At 40.3% G+C, this 22390-nt stretch overlaps 1 protein-coding gene across 2 annotated transcripts; it reads right to left on the bottom strand.

Annotated features, from left to right (window-relative positions):
- Positions 1-387: 387 nt before the first annotated feature.
- LOC308077126 (copine-3-like) lies at positions 388-21534 on the bottom strand. 2 transcript variants are annotated; one of them, XM_080417689.1, is made up of 17 exons: positions 21248-21534; positions 18524-18751; positions 17146-17325; positions 15596-15670; positions 15038-15109; positions 14752-14832; positions 13988-14077; positions 11973-12071; positions 11757-11843; positions 10644-10703; positions 7469-7602; positions 6860-6914; positions 6599-6650; positions 6317-6450; positions 5428-5664; positions 2918-3032; positions 2261-2399 (listed from the first exon to the last, which is right to left on the bottom strand). In XM_080417689.1, exons 2-16 carry the CDS (start codon positions 18689-18691, stop codon positions 2922-2924), a joined length of 1635 nt encoding a protein of 544 aa, XP_080273815.1. In that variant the 5' UTR covers positions 18692-18751; positions 21248-21534; the 3' UTR covers positions 2261-2399; positions 2918-2921. The 2 variants fall into 2 exon arrangements, with proteins under 2 accessions (XP_080273814.1, XP_080273815.1); XM_080417688.1 differs by lacking the exon at positions 2918-3032 and having other exon boundaries at positions 388-2399; positions 21248-21530.
- Between the last annotated feature and the right edge of the window lie 856 nt (positions 21535-22390).

The following is a 22390-nucleotide window of genomic DNA, read 5'->3' as shown; positions in this document are numbered from 1 at the left end:
AAGCCCTGGGCTTGTTGGGTTATCCGTTTAGCATCCTTTTGTATAAATATGTACCACTGACTGTACCCTTTTTTTTGTTGCAAAATGTTAATTAAGTATTCAATGTAACCTCTCCCATAGGGTGTAAACCTCTGCCTACACATCCTTACACAGTATTTATGCTTTATACCTCAGCTTTCATTCTCATATACATGTATTATTATATACACATTCGAAACCTCTGCCTACATATTTTTCTTAATATATTTTGTTTACAGCAAACCTCAGCCTACATATATTATGCTTTATACCTTACCTTACACACACACACACACACACACACACAGTATATTATCATTCTTCTCCTCGCATAAGAGAATAGTCTGCAACAGCAAGGACACCCCAGGATGAGATAAACAATTTTATTGATGCATTAGATAGTGCAGTAGACTTTGAAAGTTTGTGTTCATTTCAGAACAGGCATACTGTACTGTACATTGAATAGGAGAACACAAGAAGCAGCAAAACTAATTAGCAAGCAATAAGAGTTACTTTTTTCCCGCAACAATACTGAAATAAATAAATAAAAGAAATTACTATAAATCCAGTTTAACTTCCCAAACTGGAAGGGTTAGACATGGGTTACTATGCATACAATAAAGAAATTAATAATGCAATGTAATTGGCACAGTGGTAATATTTGCACAAATAACAGCCTCATTGCACAAAGATACAAGGTGTTACACCATAACACCAACAGTCATTTATTTGCAAATCTATTTGCATTTGTACTTTTGTACAAAACAAAAGTCTAATTAATTTGTTAATAATAAATCTAACAAAGTGTAATAACATATTCTTTTGTCTCTGTTAAAAGGTTTTTTAATATAATCGTAATGATGCCTTTACAGTTTGAATGATCAGTTTGAATTTACAAAAAAAAAAGTAACACGGTATTCAACAATGCTGTATAAACTAACATGGCAAAGGCATACCGCTATTTCTAAAACAAAAGGGCACCAGCTACCATTCAGATATGCTAGTAGCACCCAGGGGACATTAAATGTCACAAATAACCAAATACATGTAAGAGTAATATTGTTCAGCAGCAGAGGTACAAAATAGCATTCTGTATACTAACAAAAATGGCACCGTTATGTGTAAAATAAATGTTCTTAAAAAGCGCATTATTATCAAAGTCCTGTTAATTGTAAACATTGTTTAAGGCTAGTTAGTGTATTTGGTCCAGCCTTACTGGATCAACGTGTGGTAATTACAAATCATCTTCATGCTGTGAAATTAACAATTTTAAACAAGAACACTAAAATAACATTGCTGGCACTTAAGTCACATGAATTGTATCGAATTACTCATGTTAATAAATGAAAGTGGCTTTATATTATGATTAGTATACTAAACACTACCATGCTCAGCTTAGATGAAGACAAAAAGTGGACTGAAACGTGACTTTTACATTTAAAGGCTAACACATGTGGAATGTGACCATGCCTGACAGATTCTCTGGTGACTTCTAGATGCGGTAATATGAAAAACTAAAAAGATTGTCAGACCAAAGGGGGGAGTGATATGGAAAACATGCCAGTTTTCTGAGGATGCAGGTCCTTTGTCTGGGGGTAACATGCTTGGCTGGGGACGTGGAGTTGCTTGAAGCCAAGATGGGGCACCTGAGCTAAGAGTTCCAGACAGACAGATGTGGATTTCTAGTATTATGGTAGAAAGATTAACTGATTTGCAGACAGGATGAAAAGTGCAGTCCATTGGCTGGATATGGGATGCTTGGATGGATATGTGCAAAATGGAAAAAAAAAAGAAACCACAACTAACAATTGCATGTTTCATTATATACAAACATAGGACAAAAAAGCAGACAATGTTTTCAGTGTCCAAAATAAATCCAAGATATATGTCAGAACATGGATTTCCTGATTCCAAAAGATATTTTGAAATAACATTTTTGGCCAATTATTAGTACATTTTCAAATGTAGATTTGAGATACTTGCATTAGTTTCACGGGTACTGACATGGATATGCTTGACTAATGATGTGTGGGTCAACTTGTGACCCCGCGGGTCTCATGGGTAAACCCAGAATTAGTCCACAATTTGGACAGATTCGGATCAGACTTTTTCTCTCCGTTTTGAGATGTTGGGTGGGTGAATAGTTGGGTGAGCACCGGGCACCATGTTGGGTGGGTAAATAGTTTGGCAGGCACCACATTGGGTGGGAATATTGTTAGAGACGATGTAGTTACTTGAAGTAGGAGTGTTCAGGACACCACGGGAGGGGCTGTTGCGGAGGGGCTGACGCCCGGTGGCTTCAGCTTCATGGTGTTGAAGAAACCCATTACCTGACCTGGAACCTCAGCCAAGACATTCTGAGCCAGTGCTTCTTGAGGACCCTGTAGAGACAGAGACAGACAGAGAGAGAGAGAGAGAGAGAGGGTGTGTGTGAGTGAGGTGGAGGGTGGCATGTCGTAATATTTGACGGTTTAGACACCAGTAGCTTGGAAAACTGCAACCATGGAAACAGGCCAACTGTGAGATAGCAGATAGCAGCCATCTACAAGCAACACGTTGTTTAAGAGTTCTTTCCAAACATACAGCATATCACACATCACAGTGACAAAGATCAGGCAAACTCCTAAAACACTATACAAACAGATCTGTTTGCTGCATATACTAATGAAAGTGCACATATAGAATGAGATAACAGATGGTTAAAGAGTGATTAAACATTAAGAAGAAAATTATGAGGCTGCTGCATTCTACTACTTATGTTCGTCCAAAGTTTGTCGATTATGACATATATGCTGGGGTTAATGTGGTTAAGCCATGCAGCCTTGCATACAGGCAGAGCAGGGAGGGTTTGGGGGGTTGGGCACTGAAGCTGACTCATAGCGGGATGGTCCTACTGTACATTTCTAAGAAGGCCTGGGATCGTTGGGGGGCTTCAGCCGAAATATATTGAAGAAGGAAGCCACTTGGTCAGGCAGCTCTGCCAGTACACTCTGGGCAAGAGCTGCAGTGCCTGCCTGCAATGAGATATAGATATGTGTGACAAGATGCGTGCATTACATTCAAACATCAATATAGGCCTTGCAACTTGGAACGATACTATAAGTAGGTGGTGGATGTACAGTGAAAGATTTAGGCCTCTAGCAGACGTTCTTATCCAGAGCGACTTATAATTTGTTGCTGTCGGGCAGAAACCAGCTAACTAAATTTTTCCGCTTCTGCATTTGTTTTCCATAAATCAGTGCTAATGAAGCAATGAAAAGTATTAAAAAAGTGCTTCTGACAAAACCAGCTAACTCCATTGGATCCTCAAACATTCTGCTAAACCAGCTAAGTCCACCAAAGGGGGGTGGAGTTAGCTGGTTTTGCTGACTCCAGGCTCCACCCCCTTTTGACCTCCAACCTCATCGCGAGCTTGGAGGTCCATTTAGCTGTTCTTATCATAGCTCCGACGGAACCTCTCCCTCCGCTATGTAGCTCCGAGACGAGGTTCCTCGTTATTTCCTGCCGTTTGCGGTCGACATTGTCGCACATTTTCCACTTTACATGTTTCTTACCCCTTTCTGCACATCGTATCCAAAAAGTAAAGCATTTCCGCCACTCTCTCAGATGTTTTAAGTTCTAGCGGACCATAAAAGCTATCCAACGAGTTGAAGAAAGTATTTAATTTGCCTCGGTTTTCATCCGGTTACATGTTTTTAAGACATTGCGCAAGAGTTGCGCCCGTAGAGATAACATTACTGATTCGCCTACTGGTCAAATGTTGAATTGCATCTTCTAATGCAAAATTTTATGGAACGGGATGAAGACCGAGGCAAATTAAATACTTTCTTCAACTCGTTGGATAGCTTTTATGGTCCGTTAAAATTTTAAACATCTGAGAGAGTGGCGGAAATGCTTTACTTTTTGGATACGATGTGCAGAAAGGGGTAAGAAACATGTAAAGTGGAAAATGTGCGACAATGTCGACCGCAAATGGCAGGAAATAACGAGGAACCTCATCTCGGAGCTACATAGCGGAGGGAGAGGTTCCGTAGGGGCTATTCTTATCAATGATGAACAAAACCTCCTAACTTTTGTTTTTGTCATATCCTGAAAAAGGAACATTTTGGAGTTAGCTGGAGTCTGCCCGACAGCAGAGAATTGCAAGATCAGAGTATGAATCCTAGTCAACATATGACAGGGTAAATGGTCAAGTAAGTAAAAGTAGAGTGCAAAGAAACACAATGGAGTGCTTCTAGTAACTACGGTAGTATACCGGGTTAACATCAAACCTAGCATCTGTCTAAACAACATGCTATCTGAATAACATACATAGTATCTGGAGGTCAAGCAAACAGTATACATCCAAATAAACCAGCGGTTCTCAAACTATGGTCTGCGACCCAAAGTGGGGTCGTGGGAAGGTGCCGTTGGGGTCGTGCCTTGGCAACCAAAAAAATCACACCCAGTGTGAAGAGAGTGGTGCCTTTCATGAGTTCATTTCATTAGTTGCTTTTTACAGACTTTGATGACTTCAAGTAAGACTTTAAGTACTTTAAAATGTTTTTACAGATTTGTACGTGTTTTTACTCATTTTAACATCTTTTAAGTATTTTTACTCATTTTAAGTATTTTTACTCATTTTAAGTATTTTTACTCAGTTTAGGAACTTTAAAGTATCTTTACTAATATTTAAGTATTTTTACTCACTTTAAGTATTTTTACTCATTTTAAGTATTTTTACTCAAAGGTGTGTGTGTGTGTGTGTGTGTGTGTGTGTGTGTGTGTGTGTGTGTGTGTGTGTGTGTGTGTGTGTGTGTGTGTGTGTGTGTGTGTGTGTGTAATTACTGGTTGCATCTTTGTGTTGCAATCAGCCGCAGCTGGCAACATACAGAGAGGCCGTGCTCATACACACAGACACACAGACAGACACACAGACGGACACCAGGACAAAGTCAAGAGTAGGAGTGGTTGGCACCACTCAAAAAAGCGACCAACATGAAGGGGACTGTGATGAATGCAATTAGTGTTCATTGAGTACACCCATGCAGTAGCCTAGTCAGGCAGGGTTGTTATATAAGCCTGACCAGCTATACCCCCGAGAACTGTGAGAGTTCATGACAGGGACGGCAATTTGACTCCTCATACACAGGGGGGGGAGATGGGGTCCCTCATAATATGGGTGGATATGTCGTGTTATAAAAAAGTTTGAGAACCCCTGATATAAACAACAGTGAACAAGTAACCAGTCCAACAAATCTGCATAGTATAACTAGCATCTATCAAAAACATAGGCGTCGTGGAGGGATACAAGGAAAGAGTTGCCACTTAAGTGAGGTTAGCTTTAGACACAAGCCATATCAAGAAGCCACAGCACTCGTGCAGTACGTGTAAATGCAGAAGCCTGTGATGTTTAATGCTGTTGCTTACGTTCTGGAACTGTCTAAAGGGAACAAACTGGACGATGTCTCGCATCGCGGCTTCGCCCGTCGGCGAGCGCAGGTTACCATCGTCTCCGTCCAAGACATCCATGGCTTCAAAGTCGGCCCCGCCCACCCCGACGATGATGATGGACATGGGCAGGCGCGACGCGTTGACGATGGCACTGCGTGTTTGGTCCATGTCTGTGATCACTCCATCAGTTATGATGAGCAGAACGAAGTATTGCTGCAAACAGAGGAGAACAGTTAGGTGAGAGGGGGGAAACATTAGTATTTTCTTTTTATACATTTAGAGTAGCCGATTATTTCTAATTTTTTTCTCCCCAATTTAGTCCTTATGCCAATTATTTCCTCCCTGTACACTACTGTTGTAACCAACTGGCTCACTTGCCAGTGAGGAGACCCCACCGGGAGGACCTAGCACCTTCGTCCTACTCCTCCCGCCCAACACTCCCTGCTGACGGGTGCCGCCGCAGCCCGTAGGAGTATGCAGTAACAAATATCACCCTTCCCGCCTGGCTTCCTTCCCCCGAACATGGACCAATTCAATTTGTATTACAGTAGATGTTCGACAAATCCGGATGCACTGTGGTGGATTCGTCCCCTAGACTCTGTGGTGGTGGGCAGGTACTTTACATCCCCAATTCCCCACCCACACACACACACACACACACACAACCCCCCCACCCATCCATCCATCCATCCATCCATTTATCCATCGTCCGTCCGTCCGTCCGTCTATCTATCCATCTATCCATCATCACCCATTTGTCATTCACATTATATCCCAGTATTAACTCATACTGTAGTTGTTGCTTAGATGTGTGAAATGAGTTTAGGCACAAACAGGACTATTTCCCTCTACTTGAGCTACTCACAGAGGCGGTCTCCTGCTGGATAGCCTGCTTGCCAAACTGGGCTACGTGGTTGATGATTGGAGCAAAGTTTGTTGGACCGTACAGCTTGATCTGGGGCAGACATTGCTGGTAGGCAGCCACAACCCCTTCTATACCTGAAACACATCACAAAATATACCTATTTTAATATTTATCCATGTATGATAGGTGCTTCAAAAATATTATTCTATTATTAAATTTGCACACGTATATTTAAACCAGAAAAACAAAATGTGTCTGGCTGCTGGCTTTGATTTAACCTACCTGCACAGAATGGATTTGACGGATTGAAGTTGACGGGAAACTCATGAGAAACCTGTAAAGTCGCAAATGAGCCTTAGGCATCTACAACAGACCAAAGCATCCTAAATGAACAGAGTCGGCAGGATTGTGGAAGAAATAACTAATTTAATTCACAAGATTCATTGAAAAGTAACTCATGAAATTGGAGTAAATACTACATACATATCTTCAGTACTTATACGGGAAACTCAGTATTTGCACAAAGATTTAGCATTTCAGTACCTGCCCTGTGGGAGGGATCTGGGCTCCAAAGCCGAAGACAGGGAACATCTTGTCGCTACACAGGCAAGACAGAGTTAGGTAGTTAGTTAGGTACAAGCCAACAACCTAACTGCTTGTATATCTAAATCAATAAGCTACTACAATGAAAACTGATATCATGACAAAATAGAGTTTTACCACAATGCTTTTTAATCACTTGATAGGGTGCATCACTGAGCTTAAAAACTATGCTACAGTATCTTACTATCTTAGACAACATACACTCTGCACCCATTGTTTTAATTTGTTCAATCATTCACAGAATAAAATGTTCAATAGTCAAACTATGGTCAGTCCTGTATGGGAAACAAATAGGAAACTGTGGTACAGTGATTGAGATCAAAGTTTCAAAAAGGAAGTAGCACAACTTGTAGACAAATGCTACAATATTTTAAAAGGCACAAACTGCACACAGACTTCTTCTGGGTATATAGGAGGAATATATTTTTTGAGTAACCAAAATATGTATATTTTCTACTTTCTGGAATACATTTTAATTGAACTAATGTTCTGGCCAATATTGTATGAACCAGGGACTATTTATTGGACATAGAACACCACTTCAGTTACCTGTCATAGTCCTGGATAACACTGCCCACGGCCCAGATAGCCGACAGGTACTCATTATAGCCCTGGGGGTTGATGTAGTGGAGAGACCTGGGGGTTCTGGGGTCGCCGTTGGAGCCGGTGAAGTCTATGGCGATCTGGTGAGGGGTTGATTTGAAATGGTTTAGAAGTTTTAGAAAGCAGCTGTTTGTTTGGTATAGATAACAGGTATGTTACTCTATGGGGTGATCACACCGAGACATGTTGCAACAGGCGCTTCAAAAACGCCCTCGCAAAACAGCACATGGGACAAGAAATGATTGAAATCAAAAAATAATCTAATATCAAACTTGTCTACATTTCCACTGTTCCTACCACACCAACCTGCATCAAAACAGGAAGGAGGGGCACTTATGAAGCACTGACTGTAATAGACACTTTTTGTTTTTGACATTCGTATAGCGTTGCTCTGTATAGTTGATGCTTCATGTTTTTCTTTTTGCCTTGTATTGCTGTACAAAACACAGTTTTGTTGGCAACCCGTTTATAGCGACGAATCTCTGTGTGATCATCAATGAGATTCAGTACATAAGCAAAGCACATAAGCCCCATTTCAAAAACAGCAAAAATAGCTGCTATACAAGTATTTAACAGCTCCCAGCTGTGTATGTGTGTTAAACAGGGTGATTCCGTATGCAAGCACCAATGCACTATCAAGGTTTAAAACTGCATTGTGTAAATGTTTTTGACAATCAAACAGCTTGAAAATAATATATGCCGTATGAAGTTTTCATTGAGACATAACATTAATGAGCAACATGTTCAAGCAGCCATGCTGTTTTGTTCACGTCCTTTCTAAAGCATGTTGTTGCCAAAATAAAAAACAGCCCAACTCTAAGCTCCTCAGGGCTCCCGTCCCACACATTCTCATGAAATTAAATGGCTATAGTGTGGGGTGACAGGTGTAATACTGGTGTAGGGCTGGTGTAGTGCCCAGGATCACTTAGGAAATTGGCACCGGGTGAAAAAAAAATGGGTTACTGTTTAACGTAATCCGCTCTAACTCAAACATGGATGCCCCGTTTGACACGTGGTTTTCACTGGGAGATACAGGGAGATCGCGCGGATGTAAACAGACCGTGTAGCGCTCAATCTTAAGGATTTTAACAAGATCTATGGCGACATGAAAAAAACAAAAAAACAACAAAAACACCTTGGCACTGGTGAGTACATTATGAGATTAGCCCTTGGCAGTGGATGTGTTAATGAGCAACATGTTCAAGCAGCCATGCTGTTTTGTTCACGTCCTTTCTAAAGCATGTTGTTGCCAAAATAAAAAACAGCCCAACTCTAAGCTCCTCAGGGCTCCCGTCCCACACATTCTCATGAAATTAAATGGCTATAGTGTGGGGTGACAGGTGTAATACTGGTGTAGGGCTGGTGTAGTGCCCAGGATCACTTAGGAAATTGGCACCGGGTGAAAAAAAAATGGGTTACAAAAATCGTGGGATAAAAATTTAGAAAAAAAAAAATTAAATGGCTATAGGGTCCAATGGGAAGCAGACACATCCCAACAAAAATGTACATTGGAGAAAGAAGGGAAGTCCACACCCAAGACCCGCTTGGGTTGAAACGTTGTCAACAAATACATTTTCTACTGGGAGCTAAGACACCCGTCCCTTCCTTCTCTATTATCAGACGTAATCAGGACCATAGATTCAAGTCAGTAGGGACCTACTCAATTGCTCCGTAGGTAGTTATCCATTCATTAATTTGATCATGGCTTATTTCTCTGCTGCACATAGTACCGTTTTAAAATCATTCAGTCGGCCGTTATCATCTCCTTGATGTGTACCTTATACGCAGTCATCCTTTACCATTATGGAACACTTTTAGACCCCATTCCCCCCATAAAGTTTATACCAACCAGAAAACAGAAATAAAATACAGATTTCTTGCTAGAAATGTTATCATAACACATTGTAGTGGTGACAGTGACACTATCATAAAAAACTGTATATTCCTCTGAGAATAAAAGTTATAGCTGCTTTGTTTTTTTTCCGCTGCAGATAAATTGACCAGTCACGTGACGTGTCTGATCAAACGAATAGATGAGACGATAACGAGCGACTGAATGATTTATCCTATTCCCTGCCTAGAACGACTAAACGACTTTTTTTTCACCCAAAGACCAAGGAGATATGATTTTTCGAAGATCTAGACTCCCATCCACTTCCTTGTTAACTTAAAACTTAAAAATGTTGTATCTCGGCTACTGAGTACTTTTTTTTTTCAATGAAAAATCTCTGGCAGTGGGCAAACGCGGCCAGAAATAATTCAGGCAGTGAATGAGTTAAGACCCGTTCAAAAATAGCAGATGTACAAGCTTGTATAACTGCTATTTTTAAACAGCCAACACTTAAATCTAAGATGACACAGATGACAATGAAACGGTAATAAGGGCAGACTGTGGGAAACAAGCCATGATCAAATGAATGATAACTACCTACTGAGCCATTGAATAGATAGAGTATGTCAATACTGACTTCAATCTATGGTCCTGATTACAGCTGACAATGGCCATTTAATGTGCTGATAACATTCAAAGTGGGTGGTGTATCCACGTTAATCTTGCTTTGGCTGCTATAATAATAATACTTTGCGTGTGTGTGTGTTTGCACACGTGTGTGTGTGTGTGTGTGTGTGTGTGTGTGTGTGTGTGTGTGTGTGTGTGTGTGTGTGTGTGTGTGTGTGTGTGTGTGTGTGTGTGTGTGTGTGTGTGTGAGAATAGCAGAAGGCGAATTGACACACAATGCCATAATAGTGGGTAGAGAGGCCGTCTGCTAGCCCAGTAATACATGACAAAGTGTCCCTTAGCAAGACACTTAATCCATTACAGCTCTCCCCAAGCACTCATCATCACCATCTGCTGGGTGAAGCTGAAACTGAATTTCCCCTGTGGGATTAATAAAGGTCTACCATCTCCTTCTTTATGGGTCAGTAGTGGCAATCGCACAATGGGGCTTTAAAACCAAGGAAGACTAAAACATAAAGAATCAAAATAGTCTGTCCCTATTCTGGTCATAAATAATAGGCGAACATTCAGTGAATTTGACTAACATTCGCCAAACATAGCATTTTTACAAGCTCATAAGCTCACAGCATGTTGTGTGTAGTTGTGTGTGAACGCAGCACTCACCGTGAAGTTGATCTGACAGCCTCCCATGATGTAATCCAGAAAAGAATACTCCTTCACCACCTACATTAATGTAAAGGACACATAAGAAACAAGCTTACATTCAAACCATAATTAATATGCAAGTCTCAGTCTCATAGAACTAAACTAGATTCAACTGACCAAACCAGTTGTCTTCCTTAACTGGTACACTGGTAATCAAAGCTGCAATCCATAACTTTTGAATGAATACAATTATTATTTTAACCAATCTGAATAGTAGAAGATGTTAATAAAACATAACTAACACAACTGCGGAATTATTTCATGAACGAAACACTGACAGCCAAATCAAAATCCGCCAGAAGGCCATCTTCTGCAGTATCAGTGGTAGTTTTGTCACTAGGGTGCATCACTGAGCTAATAAACTATTCTACAGTATCTTACTATCTTAGACTCTTGTCAACATACACTCCGCACCCATTGTTTTAATTTGTTCACTGAGTGCCAAGCCAATCATTCACAGAATAAAATGTTCAATAGTCAAACTATGTTCAATCCTGTATGGGAAACAAACAGGAAACTGTGGTACAATGAGTAAGATCAAAGTTTCAAAAAAGAAGTAGCACAGCAAACCAATGTTTCCACCACACGAACCAGGGACATTGCATTGATATTGTATGTTGTTGCTTTGTTAGTTAGTTTTGCCACCAGTTTGCACAACACCAGCTGTGTATTTAGTGGACATAGAACAACACAGTTACCTGTCATAGCCCTGGATAACACTGCCCACGGCATTATTAACAGATATGAGGAGAAGACTATGAATAGCTAGCGATGGCTGGTAGGGTATCTGGCATTATGTCAGGGAGCCTACAACTATGGGGAGCCTCCTTATAATTCATAATCAGAGTCAGTTTATCCATATAGCCTAAAGCCTATTGCCTGTGTCTTTCAGCACCACGCAGGAGATCTCTCTCTGTCTCTCTTACACAACTGGACTGTTTGACTGTTTGTTGCCACTGTTCACAGAACTTGCCGTTCATCAGTGTGGAAGCCAACATACATTTCGTTATCGTTATAGTTATTGTGCTTGGTGCGAACGACCCTTTCAAGGCAAGTGACACTTAAGCTTACCTGACACCGTTTTATAATGATAACACCAGAGTTTTTATACGACTTCTTCTTCTGCTTCTTTTTACTGTTGACGCACTCATACTCTGCCTGAAAGTTAGAGAGGTTTGTTATGACACAGGTGGCACATGAATCGTTGATTGACATACCTTTACTATGTAAAATACATAAAGTATACACACTCATACTGTACATGTATTACATGCACACACAACTCACCGCGTATTCCCGTGATGCCTCCTCTATTTGGGTGAATGAGGTCTCAAATGCTCCTATGATGTCGTGAGACCCACTGCTGTTGTAGTCGTAACACTCCACCTGAGTACAGAAACAGAACATTTTGATCCTTTCCACTGGATCTCCGAGAGGCTTGAACTATGAAATGCACTCCATTTTCACTCATCGAGTCACTATCAATAAAAAAAATAAAGCATGCTAATAGGAGAGCAGCTTAAAATCGAATGTAATCCTACTAAAATGCATTGCCAGTGGACCAGTGAGAGAGACAAAACCAAATCTAGATCTGGAAACACACACGCCACGCTAAACAGAAAATGGGTATAGGCACGAAGAACCCATTATCTAGAATACACAGATCCCCATTCAGATTATGTGAAACAACCATAGTCCTTTTAGATTTAATTTGAAGATTAATTTCTCATTAGTCTGGTACAGATCTGTGTGATGGAGTACACACTTGCGCTTATACAGCAACGTTGTACAGTATATCCCAAAGGGGGGCTGGATGTCCAATTTGAATGGGTTTTGTGCATCCTGTACAATTTATGGCACGTTTTCACTGCTTAGTTGGTACCGGCTCAACTCCACTCAACTCTACTGGTCATTTTGGTTTTCCATTAGGCAAAAGTACCTGACACTTTTCTGGTATCACCTACTACACTGATGTTTCAAGCGAGCTGAAGTCAAACCAAAGCTGACATGTAAACACTGCAGACTACTGATTGGTCAGACAGAATCGCCACTAGCGTGATTGCGTCATCATGGCGGACTCCCCAAGCTGCATGGGAGCGCACAAATACATTTACAACGCGAGCCGTTGTAAACGTGACATGAATAAATATTGAGCAACTGCATGGGCTATTTATCGGCAAGTAAAAATTTTCTCAGAAATTTTTTTTTATTGGACTGTACAGATGAAGACAGCATTAGCGTTAGCTTTAATTTTAGCATTGTTCAGCACTCTGCTATGCAGAGGGTTGGATGCTGCTATGACAACCAGCTACATTGAGGTATCTGCAGTCTGCAGTTGAAAAATCAATAAAGCGAGTAGAGTTGAGCTGAGCTGAACCATGGTACCATCACTTGGGAAGCAACATTAGGAGTAATGTCTAACTAACTAGCCCAGCCTGGGACTGAGTTGCATGGAGACCATATGGTGACAACAAACAAACAGGATAAAAGACAAAATAGGTCAGCACACATCTGGAGGCAAACTGCATTAGGAACAGAGAAGACTAATTCTCTGATGACTAAGCAGTCATTCTGCGTGGAGTCGCTGCCGAATGCAGACTCAACAATACAAGCTCATGGGGGATGGCTGACAGTGACCCATCTACACAGTAAACATGGGTGCGGTTGCTGGATGCGGCTTAAACTCAAGTCGTTGATTCTATCACAGACACAGCATCCTTCATGTGAACGACAGACACAGACTGAGGATGGGTTGACTCACTTGTGCCGTCGCTTGGGAAGCATCCCTTCCTCACAAGCATGCTTTAAGAAGGGTGTTAAAAAGGGTGAAAACACATCAACTAATTATGCCGGTATTCATTGGCTTATTTGTCCTAAGGACACTTAATTCACAGAAGCCAATGCACCAGTGGCACCAGACACAACCCCTATATAAGACTAGGCACGAGATATAAAGGACCAACTTTATAGATTGTTACAAATCACAAAAAGAAAAATGATGGAAGCTCGTTTTTTCCCATGAATGTATATTGATGTCATTTTTGTAATTTGTCATTTAAATCCACTTAAAACAAAGTTTGTAGAAAAAACTAAACCGGTTTTGAACATTCAAGCAGTGTGTGTGTGTGTGTGTGTGTGTGTGTGTGTGTGTGTGTGTGTGTGTGTGTGTGTGTGTGTGTGTGTGTGTGTGTGTGTGTGTGTGTGTGTGTGTGTGTGTGTGTGTGTGTGTGTGTGTGTGTGTGTGTGTGTGTGTGCGTGTGTGTGCGTGTGCGTGCGTATGTGGTGTGTGTGTGTGTCTGTACCTTTATTGGACTCTCCGGGTCTCCTCCACAGAGAGATTGCAGGCGGACAGTGAAGGGTTTCCATGTTGGATTCAGGTTGTACATCACCACCTATACAACAGGACAGGTTGTATCACAGTGATTAATGCACACCACAATGGTTAATGTAACGTTTCTTTATGAAGGACCCAAATGTCACTTTAATAGAACCAAAATGTCCATGTGGGATGTTTTTTTAAGGTAGAAAGAATGCGAGCACCATTCAATCAACTATTTACCGGATGCCTGGCTCAGAAGAGTTCAATAATAGCAAAAGAATGGCAGCACTCTCACGGAAATGCAAACCACATTCCTGTGCCTTATCTGAATAAAAGTACCTGAAGGCTACTTCCGTGAGTGCTGCCAATGTTTCGCTGATGGATTTTAGGGGCCAGGTGCCCGCCCGGTAGCCTGGCATTGGCCAGACTGATAACGTGGATTCACTCTCACGTTCCTCCCCGGTATCAGTCTGGACTTAGGCCCATAGGGAGCGTCACTAAAAATACATTTTCACTGTCTGGCAATGGTAGATATTGACTGGCTTGGAAGAGGGCAAAGGGATCTTGTGCCCAAAACGATTGCCCACCCCTGCTGCAGAGCTTGAATAGACACAGCTGCACAAATGTGTCGCTGCACATTTTTCATACACTGGCACAACACTTTCTAGCTATCACATTTCTTCACTGTGTTAAATTAATTATGCATAGGCTCTGTGAAATGTACTAGTCTATGATGCGGTTGTCCACCTCTGTCCTGTGAGCCAGCTGCCACGTCGTTCCAGTCTGCCTGTAGATTTCCAGAAAAGGGTCAGACTTTCCAAAGAAGTCCTACAAATAAAAACAAGAAGTTGATATCAAATATTATTTGATTATTCACTAAAGAGATTTTCAAGATCAGATACAAGTACAATAGTTCCTTCATAGAATCTAAAAAACAAGACAGATTTCAAACACACTATAGTATACTCCAATACCAGAAAACACAACACTTGTGAGTGTTAAACAGAATCCACAAAGGTACCAAAGAGTGTACCTTTTTATCCAGTTTCCTTGCTGCCATTTCAAAATGCACCACTCTGTTGTCTGTTCTCTCTTCAGCACAGATCTACAAAACAAAACAATTCAATTAGATATGTAATCAACATGCACATACAGTAAAGATGCAGCTAAGTTAAAAGTGTCACTCATGTGCCATAATGTACTAAAATTAAATGGTAAATGGTTATGTTGAGCTTTTCTCCGTTCCAAAACGCTTTACCCTGTGTATTACATTCACCCATTCACACACTGATGGCAGAGGAAACTTGCTCATAAGGAGCAGTTAGGTGTTCAGTATCTTGCTCAAGGACACATCGACACTAACCCAGGGGATTGAACCAGCAACTTTCCATTCCCCAACCGGCCGCTCTACCTCCTGAGCGACTGCCGCTCCAATTCAGTAAATGCAAATGATTTGACAGTGGATTGGATCACAAAATATCACAGCTTGCTGCCATGTTTATTTTGCGGCATCTGTAAGTATTATCAGATCCAACAACTCACCAAGCACCAACCTGGCAACACAATGAATATGAAACGAAAAGCTACTTACAGTTATGGTGCCTTTGCCTGCAGGCGACTTGTTCTTCAGGAGCAGAGGCCTGGTCAGTTTACAATTGGACACAATCTGAACAAACAAACGAATACAAATAAAACAACGAAATAAAACACTAGGAACTGCTATCAATACTTCTAATACAGGTTATGACAGCTGTTTTAATTTGATGCTTTGCCCTGATATCGTTCATTGTTGCGTAAAAGCGTGTTTCTTTATGAGATGGAGCAACACATTTATATGGAGCATTCATGCATGGTCTTTACATGTTTTGCAGAATAACAAGATTATAACTCTGCTGTCCGGCAGGAACCAGCTAACTCCAAAATGTTTTTCAGGAAATGAAAAAAACTAAACAAAAATGGAGTTAGGAGGTTTTGTTCATCATTGATAAGAACAGCTGAATGGACCTCTTAGCTCACAATGAGGTTGGAGGTCAAAAGGGGGTGGAGCCTGGAGTCAGCAAAACCAGCTAACTCCACCCCCCTTTGATGGACTTAGCTGGTTTAACAGAAAGTTTGAGGATTCAATGGAGTTAGCTGCTTTTGTCAGAAGCACTTTTTAATACCTTTCATTGGTTCAATATTTTTTACCAACACACAGACGTAAAGGGTGTTCAATAGCACTGATTTATGGAAAAAAATGCAAAAGCCGAAAAATGGAGTTAGCTGGTTCCTGCCGGACAGCAACGAATTAAGCTCTATTAGAAACCCCTAGAATGCCATGCTGCTCCTCACAGCCCATGTAGTTTTCACTGTACAGACAAGTTTTCATGGCAATCCGCCCATTACATTTTGAGATATTGTGTGCAATGTGGAAATTGTGACCCATGTGTGGCACTAGAGGAAAGGGGTCATGGGGTCACCAAATGTCATCCTCCAGGGAGCACGAAGTTGCAACGCAAATCCCACGGCAGAGCTATGTTGTTGGGGACCAACATGATAAGATTTCTGACAAAATTAGTGGAGCTAAAAATAACCAAGAACTGGTGAAGAACAAATACAACCTTTATGTTATGCAGTGGTGGAAAGTAACTAAGTACATTTACTTAAGTACTGTACTTAAGTACAATTTTGAGGTATTTGTACTTTACTTGAGTATTTCCAATTTCCAATACTTTTACTTCTACTCCACTACATCTCAGAGGCAAATATTGTACTTTTACTCCACTACAATTATTTGAAAACTTTAGTTACTAGTTACTTTTCAGATATAAATGATTACATTATAAAATATACATTAACCACTTTAGCCCTATTTTATACCTAGGCTATTTGAAAATAGCCGATCTACAAGCTCACAACGCGTCGCATCGCGACGCGTTGTGAGCTTGTAGATCTGCTATTTTCAAATATTTTAGTACTTTTACTTTTGGTATTTTAAGTACATTTTGATGCCAATACTTTTGTACTTTTACTCAAGTAAATTTTGAATTCTGGATTTTTACTTGTAACAGAGTATTTTTATATTGCAGTATTGGTACTTTTACTTAAGTAAAAAAATTGAGTACTTTTTCCACCACTGATGTTATGTATACAATAGCTCACCTGGCCCAAGGTACACTCCAGCTCCCCCAGGAAGTCATCGTCACCGAGGTCGTAGGTGGCGTTGTCGATGTCGTAAAGGCAGAACTTCAGCTTCTGCACCATCTCAAAGTAGTAGTCGACGACAAACGTCTTTGTAAACTTTGGGCTGAGGCAGTTGTCGATTCTCTCTGTGCGGCCCAACTGATGCAAGCAGAAGTACAGCATCAGAGTCAATGCTTTGTTTTTCTTCAAACATCTTTTCTCCCTTTGGATCCTTTTGACTTTATGGTGTTTATGATATGACACTTTGGATTAATTTTTAAGCCAGGCCGATTTATAACCATGTTAAAGTTTAACCACTTTCAACCTGTCTTAAAGGACGACTTCACCGCTTTTCAACCTATCTTCATATAATTGGTCCTCACTAATACTCATGATAAAATGGTACAATTTTTTTCTACTTGGTCTGTGTCTCATAGGAGGCCTGTGGACAGTCCAGAAACCTGTCTACCAGTGACATCATCGTTAGGCATGATTTTTTTTTCCAACAAGATTTCAAATTTTGTATTTAGATTTGTATTAACACGAGAACAATGGCTTATTTTATTGCATTGCAAGTTTCCAGGAATAGAAAGCCTGCAGTTTCTATTAGCTTGGATTCCCCATTGATGATGTCACTGGTAGACGGGACTCTGAACTGTCCACAGCCCTCCTCTGAGACACAAACCGAGTAGAAAGAAATTGTACCATTTTATCATGAGTATTAGTGAGGACCTATTATATGAAGATAGGTTGAAAAGCGGTGAAGTCGTCCTTTAACTATTTTGGGCACATCATTTATAGGTGAAATTCTTCCAAAAATGTAATGTCAAGTGGGTCAGTGACAACTACGTACAGTATGTCACTGACCCATTTGAAAAATATTTGGGAAAATAATGGCAGCGTGCTTGTGAAATATGATGCTGATGATTGGCCTAGTAGTAGTAAGACTAGGTGCGGACAGACACACAGGGCCAAATGCATGAATCTCCTGGCGGAGATTTATCACGTGATACTGCAGTACAGTATGTTTATGTGATACTGCACAGCAGTATACACAGTATAATTAGTCATACAACAAAGCATAAATCAGGCTCAAGTGTTTAAAGCATTTGAATTAAACGGTACCTTAAGAGACGACTTTGGTCTTTCAATAAATACAGTAAAGACAGTAATAATCTCATTTAGAGACTACAGTACATAATAGCAATGGTGGTCATTACAAAGGGGAAACTTAATTGAGTAGCCTTCTCAAGCTAAGCAAGGCCAAGGGTTTCTGAATTTGCATGTGTTTTGTGTGTGTGTGTTTTCCGCAGTGTCGCGTTGGGCTATTTCTGCCAGCGTATTCTGACCTACTGACCTCATACCACTGGGACCCAGACGTGTTCATCAAAAGGACGCACAGAGGGTCTGACTTAGAGAACACGTCCATGTCCAGAAGGTTCTCGCAGGACACCGTCAGCTCCACCTTGGTCATACACTGCCCCACGCCCTCTGGGCCTGCAAACTGAGGCCCACCCGCTGCCATGACTCTCTGTAGATAGGACACACAGAGACACAAGCAGCCCACGTACACCGACGGTTACACCTGCAACAAGGGCAGACAAAACAAATACCCACGAGTCAGACAACAGGTTATACACTGTAACCACACAGGTTTGTTGTTTGTTTTACAAGCAGAGATAAACAGAGCTGCATCTTTCAGGCCCTAGTTAACTATGACTCTAGTATTCACCAATATTTCAGGTGTGGACGCCATACACAAAAGAAAATTAACAATATATTTAGAGTTATAGCTATAGTAATAGTGCTTGTTGTAGATGGCCCATTACTCAGTTCATCATTCTCTATACCAAGAATACAATAGTGGCCAAAACATATACACTTTGATCATTTGTATTTATAAAAGAGCAGAAGATATTTTGAGAACAATGGAAGAAAAAAACATCAATCACGTTATGCTAAAACCCTTGTGCTGCCTCCTTGACGGAAAACAAAAGGCCAAGCGCAAATATGAAAGAAAAACAGTCTAGTGCCTCTGATACATACAATAATCTAGTTGGAATTACTGACTTCTTGGTTAGTTACTAGTACATGTGAAATGGTGTATAATCTACAGAATAGCACTTTATAACATGCATTACGTCATGCATGGAAAGTATGCATGGAAAGTATTAGTAACCATGTAAGGCACAACCTGCTCTTCAGGAGCTGTTAGGGTTAAGGGTCACATTGATACTAAGCCAGGAAGAGTCTTGAAATAGTTCCAATTGCAAGTTGGCCGCTCATACATCCTTTGCCAGTGGTTATAACCACTGGGTAACTATAGTTAATCTGAAGTGACATTTTGAACCACATAATTATAAAGTAAATTGTAATATAAATTGGGTGCAGTGACATGAAGTCTCCTGTAATCTCCTGAATCCTATTTAGACACACACCACCATGCTTCATTCAGTCTTTCAGCATAAGCTGTGCATGTTGTTCATGGACTATAGCCTGCCCTGGATTGATTCATGGGTGAATACAGTGGTTTCATGTTGAGTCAACCAGAGTCTTGAACTAGTCTCATTTCCCCTTCTATGAATGACCTAACCATTTTTTGAGTGTTTTTGTGTCATGTGGTAGCAGTGGTGGTGGAAAGTAACAGGTACATTTACTCAAGTACTGTACTAAAGTAACATTTTGGGGTATTTTTTACTTTACTGGGGTATTTCCAATTTTCGGTACTTTTGCTTCTACTCCACTACATCTCAGAGGCAAATATTACTCCACTACAATTATTTGAAAACTTTAGTTACTTTTGTAGATTTTGATCATTATTACAAAACATACATTAAAGGGGAAATCCACCCATTTTCAATATTTAACTATGTCATTAATATAGCATAAAGGAGTTGTGTGGAAATAAGAAAAAAATTTAAAAAAAAATAACATTACAAAAAAAATTAACATTGCAAAAAAATTAACATTGCAAATTACACCATGATGAGTCATCACAGTGTAATTTGCAATGTTAATTTTTTTGCAATGTTAAATTTTTTTGCAATGTTAATTTTTTTTTAATTTTTTTCTTATTTCCACACAACTCCTTTATGCTATATTAATGACATAGTTAAATATTGAAAATGGGTGGATTTCCCCTTTAACCACTTCAGCTCTATATACATCTCAGCCATTTCATTATAGCAGATCTACAAGCTCACAATGCATGCACATTTTTTTATTTTTTAAATACATTTGAAGTACTTACTTTTTTTGTACTTTCACTCAAGTAAATTTTGAAATCCGGACTTTTACTTGTAACAGAGTATTTCTACATTTCAGTACGTATTGATACTTTTACTTGAGTAAAAAATGTGAGTACTTTTTCCACCACTATTTGGTAGGCCTATCACAAATACCACAATAATATATATAAAAATATAAATTAATTCAGCTGTGGAAGATAACATATAAACACACACACACACACACACACACACACACACACACACACACACACACACACACACGTAACGGCCAACTAATTGGTTGGTTGGATGAATTACTTTACTCTTTTTTCTTTCAATACATTTCAACCAAGACAACATGCAATTTCCACCAGTTTCTGTCAAACAAACTAGTAACAAAATACATATAAACCAGTATCTGTAAATCGAGTGATTTCGTAACGATGATGATGGATCATTTCGTCATTTAGAATAACGTTAACATCGTTAGGAGATCTGGCACCTTTGGCAAGTAGTAGAAGTAAAAAAAAACACACACACCCATAAAAACAATAACGTTACGTTATCCAAAAACACTGTTTAGGGTAACATTACACAAAGACACACAAAACACACATTACAAATATTCTTTGAATGAGTCATATTGACAATAATACCAAAGATTTGTTTATATTTGGAAGTCTGCCCACAAAACGCATTCAGACAGTTTAGGCGTTGCGTTAGTCTGGTTAGAGTATGATCACGACAAAAACATACATTCACAATGTCACTCGAGACACAATAACACAATCAATTGTAACAAACTAAGCTAAAATGTCACCAAAAAAGCATGGAAAATAAGAAAATCTCACCCTCTTCAGTCTCTGTGAGTTCAGTTGTTAGCAACACCCATGACAGGAAGACTGGTATGTGGTGGGCGGGGCCTTTAGGGTGCGTTTGTTGAACGTTACAGGGACACCCGGCCTCTGAAGAAGCCATATTGGAAAGAAATTGGGCCTCTCTGGCTTACTTCCCTCCCAGGTCTTACCAATTATACTAATTAAGGCTCTGTTCCATTTAGTGTGACACAGTGGTTCTCACACTTATTAATTTCAAGGACCTCCATAAACTGAGTGTACAAATGGAACCAAATGGACCCGTAAAGCAGTGGTTCTCAAACTTTTTCATGTCAAGGACCCCCAAATTGACACTTAATAGCCCGCGGACCCCCATTTCAAAAGATATGCCATAAGAGAAGATTTTTTTATGGCTCTAGCAGTGGTTCTCAACCATTTTAATTTCAAGGACCCCCAGTTTGACATGCATTAGGGCTACAGACCCCCATTTAATGGCATTTCTATCACTTGGACTGCAATTTATATTGTAAAATCTATGTCAATTTAACTCTGAGAGTGTACAAATGGAACCAAATGGACCTGTTAGGGTCCATTTGGTTCCATTTGTACACTCTCAGAGTTACAGACCCATAAGGGTCCATTTGGTGCCTAATCTATCATTTAGCTGGGGACCCCCTGGAACTCCCTCAAGGACCCCTGGGGGTCCCCGGACCCCACTTTGAGAACCAATGCCGTAAAGGTCCATTTGGTTCCATTTGTACACTCTCAGAGTTACACACTCATAAGGGGTTATTTGGAACCCCTTCAAGCAACCATGAGGGTCCCTGGACCACACTTTGAGAGTGACCACACTTTTGTAGCAGTGTTTCCAGTGAGCCAACATGCACAATATCAGCACCCTGACTCTGTTTGACCATAATGGAACAGAGCCTTAATTTGTATAATTGGTAAAACCTGGGAGGGAAGAAAGGAAGAGGCCCAATATTTTTCCAATATGGCTGCTGTGCATAGAGCCTAATAGACCAATTCTTTGTTTACCAACATTGAGACTGGACGCACAGGTGATTGTTTCATGCAATCAATTTCCAACTTATTGTTTCAGTTCATTCAACCTCCTCTTGTGTGTTGGCTAGTGAGGCGCGTCCTCCTAGCGAGACA

The sequence above is a fragment of the Gymnoscopelus braueri genome (genome assembly GCF_963280865.1).
Source record: "Gymnoscopelus braueri genome assembly, chromosome: 21".
Classification (NCBI taxonomy): Eukaryota; Metazoa; Chordata; class Actinopteri; order Myctophiformes; family Myctophidae; genus Gymnoscopelus; species Gymnoscopelus braueri.
The sequence above is the reverse complement of the archived record's forward strand: the minus strand, read 5'-3'. Positions and strand labels throughout refer to the sequence as shown.

Excerpts from the sequence above, each read along its gene's own strand:
- LOC308077126 (XM_080417688.1), bottom strand. The coding sequence starts at position 18,691 with ATGGCAGCGGGTGGGCCTCAGTTTGCAGGCCCAGAGGGCGTGGGGCAG. Across the intron at positions 15,671-17,145 it reads TGGAGTGTACCTTGGGCCAG|ATTGTGTCCAATTGTAAACT; the intron begins GTGAGCTATTGT and ends TTGTTTGTTCAG. Across the intron at positions 14,078-14,751 it reads AGCTGGCTCACAGGACAGAG|GTGGTGATGTACAACCTGAA; the intron begins GTGGACAACCGC and ends CCTGTTGTATAG.